Below are 12,465 nucleotides of genomic sequence, written 5' to 3' on the forward strand. Positions count from 1 at the left end.
TTTGCAGTCTTGCTGTTGTTGTTAAGTACCATCAAGTTGGTTCCGACTCACAGAAAAAACAAATACAGCATTTCTGAGGAGCGACTGGTGAGTTTGAACCACCAACTTTGTCATTCAAATTGACCTTACAGTCCTGTGCTGATCCTACAGCACCACACCAGAAGTCCCATTTGTAACGTAGGGCCTGCCTATATATTGCCTTCTTGTTAATCCTTCTCTGCATAGGGCACTGTGCTAGGTACAATAGAAAACACTCCCCAGGAGTCTTTAATCCAAGAACAGCTGCATGGGCACGCACGGGCATGAAAGGGATATCACACACACACAACTGGCATTCAAGTGTATGCCAAGCAGTTATTAGTATCACGTAGCACCCTACCCATCTTCTTCCTCTGCCCTCCTCCTTTCCCTGTGTTCAATCTGCCCCTGACTCTGGTTGCTTCCTTCTCTGTGGGAATGCCTAGGGCAGTCTCTACTGCTGCTGCGGAAGCTGCCTTCCAACACTTCACTCCCTGATGCAGGTCCTATGCCTCTCCTAATGGGGCTTCCACCTCTTAGCTCAATCCCTTCAGACAAACCAGACTTCCCTGGCAGATATCACACCTTTACCTGCCATCCTGAGAGAGCGCAACACCCAGATGTGCCCCCAAGAGATAAAACAAGAGGCCAGAGTGAGACCGACTAGGAGCAGGGCCTCTGAGAAGGCAGGGCAGGTTCCAAGTTGCAAAGAAAAGAGAAATGATAGACTTTGGACTGAAACTAAAAATACAGAGAATGTGTTTGAATACTCCTTGGCTGATTCATCTCTCTATGGTACTACAAAGAGGGACGTTGCCCCCTCTATTCATGAATGCCTTATGTTTTGCCTACAAGGCCTCTCTTCCCACATCTGAAAAAAGCAAACAGTAACTGTGTAGGTAGAGGAGATAATGCTGGTGGCATGGTTACAATCTCCAGGTTGGAACCAGACTCAGCTTACAATTTTCATCACAGTCTTTCTCAGCAAAATGAGATAACTGAGGTCCACATACATAATTCCTCAACATCTTATTCTTTCTCTTAGTGTCGGTTTTAATCCCATTCTGGTGTGGGTCCAAGATGGAGTAGTGATTCGGTGGACCTGCTGACACCATATACTCGGGGACTGCTCATTCCCAAAATGTGGTAGGCAAAAGAGGGAGTCATTGTTTGCCTTTGTTCCATGGAGAGAACTAAACTCTCATTCCTAGTCTACTGTGAATTCTGCAAGGCAGGAGCTTTTGCCCCAAAGTTCATCAGTGAGTGAAATGAATGTCAATAGCTGGAGAGGAAAGATGGAAACCGAGAAAAAGAAAGAAAAGGAAAAATAGAAGTGGAGTAAGGAGTGAAGAGAAAGGTGAGAAAAATACATGCTGAGTGAATGTGGTTGGAAATCCATTTGACCATTTGTCTTTTTCTAAGGTAAATAGATATATAAAATGGACTTCTGGTATGGCACCATAGGATCAGCACTGGGCTGCTAACCATGAGGTTGGCAGTTTAAACCCACCAGCTGCTCTTCAGAAACCCTATACAGGGTAGTTATGAGCCAGAACTGACTCAACAGCACACAACAACAAAAACACACATCAGAAAACTTCATTTTCTTTCAGGGGGGCAGTTATTCATTTATTTTCATGGAGAATGGTCCTTCACTTCAAGCAAACATTGGGAAGGATGTGTTTTGGAAATGTAAGGAAGAAAAGGACAGCTGCCCAACTAGCTAGCTTAGCCAACTCAACTCCTTAGTCATAATAATTAGCAGAAAGCCAAGTTGCCGAGTCTTGCTCATGGTGACTCGATGTATGTTAGAGTAGAACTGTGCTCCAGAGGGCTTTCAATGACTAATTTTTTTAGAAATTGATCACGAGGAATTTCTTCTGAGGCAACTTCATTGTTGTTAGTGCCATCAAGTCAGGTCTGACTCATAGCGACCCTGTACAGGGCTTCCGGGGAGAAACTTGTGAGTTTGAACCACCAATCTTGTGGTCCAGTGCTTACCCTACAGTAGATTCAAAGTTCCAACCAGTCAGTTAGCAGTTGAGCATGTTAATCATGTGCACCCTCCCTGGGACTCCAATAATTATAATAAACCCACTGTTGTTGAATAGATTTCTACTCGTACTGACCCTATGGGATAGAATAGAAATGCCTGCGTGAGGTTTCCAAGGCTGCAAATCTTTAGGGAAGTAGAAAGCCACAGCTTTCTCCCAAGGAGCAGCTGGTGGGATCGAACTGGCCTTTCAGTTAGCAGTCTAGTGCTTTAACCACTGTGCCAACAGAGCTCCTTAATAATTATAATAGTTAACATTTATTAGTAGTTTACTGGGTGTTAGTCACTATGCAAAATACCTCACGTACATTCTCAGTTAATCTTCGTAACGGTCCTAGAAGGTATTCCAGTTATCCCAATTTTCCATCAGAGGATCTCTGGCTTAGAAGGTTTGGTTCTTGCCTGATGTGCACAATGAATAAATGGCAGAATCCAGATCTGTCTGACTCCCAAACATGCGCTTTTAACCACTCTATATATTGCCTCCTTCACTTATATGACAAATGTCAGACACAGAGCATCTTCACATCCGGTAATATGTTCTAAATAATAGAAACTCTGCAACTAGGAAATCGTAGCTAAGTTATGTCGCACTGAAATAATTCAAACATGAAAATGATCTTTTGGCATTTGATTATCTTTTACCTTAGACGTTGATAAACCAAACCATTCCCTTAGGATGACATTTCCGTCCAGCTAAGCATTTCTCTTGCCAAAGTATAGTTTTGTTGGCTATAGCTATCTCTTCCAAGCCTTGGAACCAGACCTAAGCTAGTAAATTGTGCTATCCTGGCAAGATGCCCCCCCTCCAGGGCATTGTATCAGGCTAAAGTAATACATCACGTTGATTCCCACTCTGTCGGCCCATTTCTCCAATGAGTCCTAAAGCGGCAAAGTCTCTGCCCTGGATCTAGTTGTGGTGCCTGTCCCCAGGCCTTGTGCTTTAGCTCCCTGGCTTTGGAAATGGAGGTGGCCTGAATTGCATCCTTTTTCACACCTGCCTTGAGTTGGAGCTTTCAAAAGAGGGATGGTTTTAGAGTCAGAAACAGCCCCATAGAGCTAGGATTCATTCCATTTAGACACAGAGATACACAAACATTGGCTTGATTGGGTAACTGGAAGACTTTGGTCTTTGGGGTAATAGGGATTAATAGCTGAGAAAAAGTTGCTGAGTGGTGGGGGTGGTGGCAGGTCAAATAGGGCCATGATTCCTAGAAAAGATGACCTCATCCAATTGAGAGGTAGTGGGACCAGCAAAGGCAATTAAAAATTAACACAGGCCAAAATAAATCAATGCCTAAATTTGATAGGTTTTCAAGAAAAATTTATGACACGCAATTCATAGAAAAGAGAATGTTTCCTTAGTGTTTTAAAGGTGCCAAAAGTCAATACTACTTGGAAAGATCCTGCCTCAGAAAATCAGGGATACAGGGGCTCACTAGAAACACCTAAGGCAAACAATAGATATATTTGTTGTTGTTGTTAAGTGGTATTGTTAAATGCAGTTCTGACTCATAGCGACCCAGTATAGGGTTTCCAAGGAGCAGTTGGTGGGTTTGAAGCACCAACCTTGTAGCTAGCAGTCCAGAGCTTATCCTACAGCACCACACCAGGACTCCAATATATATTTTTTTAGAAAAAAATGTTTGACATCAGCTTTGATATTGGTGGCAATCTACTTAATCCTCTAATATGTGGTTGCCTGCACACATACCTACATTGTTCCAAATGATGTGGCCAGTTTATAACAGTATATGTCTCCTTCCATATATCTTTACTAAACAGATGACTATATATATCCCAGTACCTATGGTAATTCAACTGTGATTTTTATAAGGAAAAATGTTAAAAAGCAAAATACTGACTCACCAAGAAACTTTCAATTCAATTAAAAATGCCATAGATTCAGGAAATAGCCACCATTCCATGTATTGCATTTGGGATCTGGATAACAGTCTTATTAAAAATTTTCCTAATACTAGAAATTCACAAAGAATGCTTAGGTTTTCATAAAAAGTCATCAAATATTGAAAAGTTATTCTCCCTCTTCCACAAATGAAAGGAACAATTAAAATGCTAAAATGGAGACAATTTTAGGACTGCTCACAGATTACCCAAGTTTCACACTAGTATCTCACAGAAAAATATGTCATTTGAATAAATTTTTTGCCAGGTAAGGTGGTCCACAGAGCAGTGTTGGCCTAAGAAACAAATCTTTCAACTTATTCTAAATTGTCAACATGTCTAAAGGTTTTGGATTAATAGTTGATATCAGATATAAATTCTTGGAGTCCTGGTGTGGTCTGGTAAGATAAAGCACTGGACCACCAGGTCAGTTTGAATCTCAAGGTCAAGAATTCAAACTCATCAGCCTCTCCTTGGAATCCCTGTAAAGAGTTACTATGAGTTGGAGCCAATCAGACAGCACTTAACAACAACAAATAAGAAATATAATTTACTGGCTTCTATTGATTATCCTGTTGTGGCACTGTGGGCTAATGCATCAGACTACAAAGTCGTTTGAACTGCCAGGTCTAAGGTTCAAGATCACCAGCTGCTCTTTGGAAACCCTATACAGAGTCACTATGGGTCGAAATCGACTTGATGGCATTTAACAACAACAACAATTGATTATAACTGTAGTATTTAATTAGATAGAGTCCTGGTGTGGTATTGTAGGATGAACACCGGACTGCTAACCAAAAGGTCAGCAGTTCAAACCCACTAGCCACTCCTCGGAAACCCTATACAGGGTCGCTATGAGCTGGAACTCACTCAGCAGCACTTAACAACAATGACATTTAACAATATAATCGATCCTCAGTTAATCAAAGTTAAATGCAAATTAAGTTCTTATTATCTAATCCCATTTGTGTTACCTATGAGACCCATGCTTGAGAATGATCTAGAAATAGTCTGGAAAATTTCACTAGAATTATCTTACTTCTTTCTTCCTGCTTTCAAAAAAATATCCAGCTTTGAACTTCCTCCTGGTAGCAATTTCTAGAGAGTAGGTGTATGCTTAGACCCCAAAGAGTAACCAGTGCTTGTCTTTAGGCTGAATATGTCCATATTAGACATTTATTAGAAAATTAAATGTGTCAATTGTTCTACTATTGAAATACTTGGTATTCAGTTAATTTTTCCTCTTTCCAATGACAGAAATAAAAGAGGTACAGTAAAGCTTTCCAGGTAGGTAAGTGAAGCTTCAAAGGAAATTGTGGCCCAGTACAGGGCCCATCTACATTTCCAGAAACCTTAAAGAAATGCACATTGTGCAGCATCAGCCGAGGTGGTATCCTTTTACCAGTGATGAATGAGCACAGCTCTTTGCTCTAGGACTGATGACCCCAGTTAAATCTCAGCATTACACATTCTGCTTCAGGAATGGAGGGAAGCAAGTTGCTTGCCTCCAAGACAAAATGTGAGACTCAGCTAATTGGTGTGGTTTTGATGATGCCACAATTCTGCCCCAAACCATTGTAACTAGCAAGTTTGCCCTGAAGATTATTGAATTACTGCACTGACCATGCATTATTTAAAGGGAAGTACGGCTATTATAGAAGCCAGCTGTTTAACCATTGGAATTCTGTCTGTTGGCCAACTTTCAAGAAATAGCGGTGCATTGTGACTAAACATTATGTCTACTGGTAGGGAAGTCAAGTTCTAAGTTAGGTGGTGGCCAACTTGTCTGCTGAGCAATCTTTGCCTTCATGCTATAAAACCTCTAGAGAAAAACTACTGAGATAATATATAAGCATAAGTCAAAAAGTATTGCTATAAAATCAGAGAAACCATCATTAAGCAAAAATATTAAAATGTGCTATTGTTTAACACAACCTACTCCATCTGTCTAGGCCTATTCATTCCAGAAGGCAGTGATTCCAACCCTTTAACCCTTCCCCAGAGAGCTCTGTTGTCTTCAATTTAAACAACGTCAAAATGGTATTTTTGGCATTCTCAAATCTTGTTCCTTTTCAATGTTCTCTGCGTTTGGGGTACAAAAAGAAGTCTGAAGGGGCAAGATTGGGGATTTAGGGTAAATGGGTAAGGTTAAGGTTTCCTAGGATATCTCTTACTACCCTCCAAGAATGCAAAGGTACATTTCAAGATAGAAAAAAATTCCATGGCACACTTCCTTGGCCTTTTCCTCCCCAATGCCGTTTTCTTCAAACGTCTTCATAATTAGCCCCCATTATCTTTCCATGTCCTTTGAGAGAATCTCTCAAGATTATTCCTTTTGTTGTTGTTGTTAGGTGCCATCGAGTCGGTACCGACCCCTAGAGACTTATGCAGAGTGACCCCAAAATTAATTGCCATAACCTTCTGACCTCTGCCTTGAATTTAGCTGGTCCAGAGGGGCCCATCAGAAGCTACTGTTTGGATTGGGCATTTTTTTTAAAAAGCACTCTAAGGACACTAGAGCTCTGGTAGCGTAGCGGTTACGAATTGGGCTGCTAACCTTAAGGTCAGCAGTTCAAAACTACCAGCTGCTCCGCAGGAGAAAGATGAGGCTTTCTGCTCCCGTAACGATTTACCGCCTCGGAAACCCTGTACAGGGTCGCTATGGGTCAGAACCCACTCGACAGCACTTAACAACAACAACAAGGACACTAAGAGACCTTTTGGAAGGAACCCTAACAAGAATAAGATGAGTGTGTTACTGAAAGAACTTGTCTGTAGCCATCCACTAATGGCAGAGACATATTTAAACATGTTCTGTTTAGAAAAAAAATCATATATGAACTGGCACCCTTATAGCAATACTTTTTGACTTACCCTCATGTATATAAACATATACATTTTGAATGTTATGATTTTGTTAGCAAAAAAAAATTCTGTAAAACTATACACATATCTGTTCACACTAATGGTTAAGTGAGCATACAGATGCTTCATAATGCAGCAGGACATAACTCTTTGGACTCCTGGACTGTGTCTCTTGTTGGAGGGACTATCTCTGTCAACCGATCTCTTCTGTTACATCAAAAAGGGACAACAAAAACATACTTTGAGCATCTTAAGGATCTCAAAGGAACCCTGGTGTTATAGTGTGTTATGTGTTGGGCTGATAACTGAAAGGTCAGCAGTTCAAATCCACCAGCCATTCCATGGGAGAAAGATGAGGCTTTCTGCTCCTGTAAAGATTTACAGGCTTGGCAACCCTACACAAGGTCGCTATGAGTCAGAACCGACTCCACAGTACACTACCACCAGCACCATTGTTGTTGTTGTGGGTGTTGTTATGTGCCGTGGAGTCGCTTCCGACTCATAGCGACCCCGTACAGGGTTTCCAAGGCTATAAATCTTTACCGGAGCAGAAAGTCTCATCTTTCTACCACGGGACCACTGGTAGTTTTGAAATGCTAACCCCGAGGTTCGCAGACCGATTCGTAACCACTATGCTACCAGAGCTCCTTTCCACCAGCACCATAGGGATCTCAAATGATAACTAGAAAACAAATTTTCACCTTGCAAGCTATGGAGTTTCTAGGTGGAGCAAACGATTAGCATGTTCACTTACTAACAAAAAGGTTTATGGTTCAAGCCCACCCAGAGGGAACTCAAAAGAAATGCCTATCTACTTTTTGAAAATCAGTAATTGACAACCCAATGGAGCATATTTCTAGTCTCACACACATGGGGTTTCCATGCGTTAGAATCAACTTGATGGCAACTGATAAGCTAGAACATATTTGAACCTTTTTCTTAAAGACAAAGCAAATGATTAGCAACCATACTGAATATCTGCCCCAGATGAGTTTTTGCCTCCATTTCATTACATGTTATAGAATTTTAGGATTACAAAGGACCTTAGCAGTCATCTATTATGTTAAACACAAGAATCTAGACTCTGCTCCTAGGATGTAGGAGAAAGGTTCACGTAGCCTGTATTTAACTGTTTCCAGTAAGTAGCCTGGAGTCCTGGGGTGGCACTGTGGTGGACTGCAAAGTCATTTGAACCGTAATGGCGGTGGTTCAAGCTCACCAGTCGCTCCTTGGAAACTCTGTACAAGGTCACTATGAGTCGGAACCGACTCGACAACACTTAACAACAACATCAACAACAAGTAAGTAGCCTACCACCTTTTAAGAAAGCCCGTCTTATTTTTAATTCTTTTTCAAATTGTTAATAACTTTTTCTCTTAGATCAAGCCAATATTTACTTTTCTATTCACATGCTTCCTCTGATTCTTCCCACTGGAACAGAATCACATAAGGAATTCTTAAAGACAGGGATAGAACAATTTTTAAATGGTTACATCTCAATTAAAAATTAATCATAGTGACAATAGCTTCAACTTAAAGGTCATTAAAAATATGTTTTTCTCAAAACTGACACAGAAGCAAATTGTTTTATTGCCTTTCTAGCAAACCACATTGTAACAAGTTTACAGTTATCTAATAATAGCCCCCAAATATCTTTATTTTAGTTCAAGGAGGAAAAACAAAGCAATTAAAGCATTTGAAGATAAAGGGCAAAACTTTGGCCCTCAATTGTGGCCTCTCAATTGGTGAGAAATGATTATTTCTTTAATAAATAATCTTGATGTAGAACCAGAAATCAAGTCTGTAGGACATGTCAAAGGATGAATTAAGCATTAAAAAGCAATAGTTAAACACTTGTTATCTTCATTTATTCAATGACTCAGTTGTAGACTTTATGGGAGTCAATTATAGACATAATGAATACACAAAGAAACACAGCTCTCTTCCAGTGTGGTAGCTAGAAATCATTACAGTTATAACAAAATCCAAGTCTACAGATGACTATTGCAACTAAAAACATCCTTGGAGTTAAGATGAACTTCCTTTATGGAACATTACATGAAAGTCTTAATCTTCCATTCCTAAACCCATCAGTCTGTGGACAGTTGTCATATAGACTGAGGCATGTCCAATTTTGAGCTCACCTAAGAGTGATGACTAAACAGAAGCCTGATATGTGTACTATTAGTTTTTGCGACTCTGGTGATTACTCTGTATTTCACAAGAGGAAAAACTCTGGTGAGTTTCGTAACTGTTGATTGTCACAAGAGAATTATGGCAACACAGACATGTTCTCTGCTATCCCAAGGTGAAGGTTGGTGCCCAGTAGCAGGCAAGGGGCTCCAGTCCCTGGGGGTTATTGAAAGCAGGATCAAGTAGGAAATGCTTGAAACAGGAATGCTGAATTGGTCTTGGTATGCCGAAGTCCATCCCTCTCTATCGATAAGCAAGCATCTTGAAATCAGTTGTTCCTGAGTTAGCCAACTTTGAAAGTTCCATTCCCACCACCCCACACCCAACCACAAAATGCTTTCCCATAATTAACAAGCAAGTCCCAATTATGTCCCATTAAGAAACGGATACCTTCAACAAAGAGCAGTCATTACCTGTGTGCAACCAGGGGATAGTTACTGTGTTCTAGGCCAAGTAACCTGCTCTTTCATCCCCACCCAGAAAGAAACACCAAAGAGTATCAACTGCTCTTTACTGGCTGGCCCTGTCAGCCTCTTGAAGTAGTCACATAGCAGGGAGTATGTAGAGGTCCTTTGTGGATTACAAAGACCCATGTAAGCCCATTTGTGTGTTTTCTCTAATTTATCATCCCAGGAAAAAAATATTATAAAAACAAAAACATTGTTTACAGAGCTCAGGGGACCAGCCTTGTTTGGCCTACCAGGGTCTGGCTGGAGACTTCTTCTGCACCAGTTGATACTCCAATGGCAAGGAAAAGCACTACCGAGGTCCCTGCTAAGGCCAACAGCCTGATTTCTCCCCAACCCCACAACCAGGAGACCATAGGGTTCGCTCCAAGCAAAAGCAGAGAGACCACAAATGAACCCTTACGAAGTTACTACCTCCCGCTGCCCTAAGAACAACAAGAAACCTGCCTTACAAAGGAAGCATCCAGTAGGCTGTGCCAAGCATCAGGAAAGCATTTGGGTTTTTAGAAGATGCCACGAACAACTGGCACTTTGAGCAGCAAGGCAGCCACAGGGAGCTCGCTTCAGTGACTGACAACCAAAGTAATTTGGTAGGAAGCCATTACCATAGGCCGGAACTCCCCCAACTAGGGAACTCTAAATGCACATGGGGACTTGCATTTTCAAAACCCCATCCTGAAGTGTGTTGTCATCATGAAGTGAAAATAAGACTTTTTATTTAAAACATAATACATTCTTCTCTGTTAGGAATCAAGATGGACAATATGTCAGATTGGTTCATCGTATTATTTATTCTAGATCAATTGTTACACATTTTCTCCTATGAAACCTGAGCATCACCAGAAAAGACAGACCCACCCCAATCTCCCCTACACACCACCCTTGAGGGAGGTGAGGAAAATGAGACAAGGTGGAGATCTAGACCCCCTGCCCCTGCCTCAGCTAGAACAGCTTCCCTTTCATCTGTTTTAATGCTGATTTTTATAACAATTGGGCCTTATTAAATTTTCAGTTTAGTAAAAATTTTACTATGATAAAAAATTTACAACTAAACTCAGGTACATTTTTAGTTCCATGTAAGCTTGTTTTGCCCTATCTTTTAATTCTAAAGCCAGGGAAAATGTGAACAAACTAAAATCAAAACAAAATCAAACCAAACCAAAACCTACCAGCCAAATGAAGAGATCTAATTGATAGGCAAATATTAAAAGAAATTTGACTCATGGTGTTCCATTCCAAACCATCAGAATCACATGAAAGATGGAAACTGAGTTCATTCTGTCTCAGTCTAGGAGTGTTTCTATAAGAAAATAGAACTGATTATTCTGATCTCTTTGGAAAGGCAGGAAAGAGGCATTATCACACTGGTATTGTCATCAGTTCAAAGTTCTAACACCGCTAGAGGCAACTGATTGCAACTACCACTGTCCCTTCACAAGTCATATGTTGTTATTAAGTGCAGTTGAGTTGGTTCCAATTCATAATGACTCTGTATAGGGCTTCCAAGGAGTGACTGGTGAGCTTGAACCACCAACCTTGTGGTTCAAACTGACTTGCAGTCCAGCGCATTAACCCGCAGTGCCACACCAGGACAAGTCATCTAAGACTATGGAAAGGGGTGTACCAACGGTGGGAGCCAATATTGATTTAGGGTCTATTATGTGTCATGGGCTATGCTAAGAATTATCAGGTATTCTTTCACTGAATCCTCAAATGGGTCCTTACAAGGCAGATGTTATTAACCCATTATATGAACTGGTGAGCTCAGAGAACTTAAGTGAGTTTTCCAGAGTCATACAACAGGTCTCCTGTGTTCTATGAGACACTTGGGCTTTGTAACAAATGATCTGAGTTTGAATTTTGGATCCACCACTAGTTAATATATGACCTTGAACAAGTCTATCTAAATTCTGAGCCTCTGTTTCCATATTTGATCAAATGAAGAGTCCTTCCCAGATTTGAAACCTCTTTGACACTCAATCTGAATTTATAGTGGAAGCAGTTAAACAAACATTTGAGCTGTTCTGTATCTAAAAAGATTAAGGGGTGTGGTGCTGTGGGTTAATGCACTGGACTGCAAGGTTGGTTTGAACCAGAAGGTTCACAGTTCAAGCTCACCAACTGCTCCTTAGAAATCCTATACAGGGTCGCCATGAGTCAGAACCAACTCAGTGGCACTTAACAACAACAACAACAACAATGCTAAAAAGAGGAGTCCCTGGGTAGCACAAATGGTGAACTATGAGTTTAAAGGTTGGCAGTTCAAACCCAACCACAGGCACCTCAGAAGACAGGCCTAACGATCTTCTGAAAAGTCACCACCTTGAAAACCCTGTGGACCAGTGAAGATCAGCTCAAAAGCAAGTAACAACAATTCTAAAATCATTACAGGATCTTAGCACATGATCTTCTTTTAATCAATCTTCCTGGTCACCTTCCAATTAGCCCAATACACACAGGAGGTTTAGGGCTGGACACAGATAAGCTCTTTGCTACAAGTTGCTTAGGAGTGGGTGAGAATTAGCATAAATGAAGTATGTGGCGAAGGGTTCACATTAATGTGTGTGGTACAGACTCCTGGAGACATATGGATTGCAGCGGGATCTGTGTGGCTGGGATTTTTGGGGAAATTTCAAGAAGAGGCGAGACACTGGAGAATACGAAGATTAGCTAAACGTGGGGAGAGGGGACATGTCAGGAGCTGGGTAAAAGGCTGTACCGGTATCAGATTCCCTACTTAAGCCAGGCCACTCTGCATTTAATTTGTACAGACAAACCTACAGGGTACGGTTCCAGCAGTCGACGGGCACCTCAGACAGGCATTGTGGACGAGTGCTGCTTCCGGAGCTGTGATCTGAGGAGGCTGGAGATGTACTGCGCACCCCTCAAGGCCTCCAAGTCAGCCCGCTCTGTCCGTGCCCAGCGCCACACTGACATGCCCAAGGCTCCAAAGGTAAGTCAGTG

At 41.3% G+C, this 12,465-nt stretch overlaps 1 protein-coding gene across 2 annotated transcripts in view; it reads left to right on the forward strand.

The window, feature by feature from the left end:
* The window catches only part of IGF1 (insulin-like growth factor 1 (somatomedin C)), a 94,070-nt gene that overhangs the window by 60,522 nt on the left and 21,083 nt on the right, over positions 1 to 12,465 (forward strand). For both annotated transcript variants that reach the window (XM_006871088.1, XM_006871089.1), the window contains exon 3: positions 12,273 to 12,454. In XM_006871088.1, the coding sequence (XP_006871150.1) occupies positions 12,273 to 12,454 (182 nt within the window). The remainder of the gene's footprint in view (positions 1 to 12,272; positions 12,455 to 12,465) is intronic.

The sequence above is a fragment of the Chrysochloris asiatica genome, unplaced genomic scaffold, assembly GCF_000296735.1.
Source record: "Chrysochloris asiatica unplaced genomic scaffold, ChrAsi1.0 scaffold00160, whole genome shotgun sequence".
NCBI classification, from domain to species: domain Eukaryota; kingdom Metazoa; phylum Chordata; class Mammalia; order Afrosoricida; family Chrysochloridae; genus Chrysochloris; species Chrysochloris asiatica.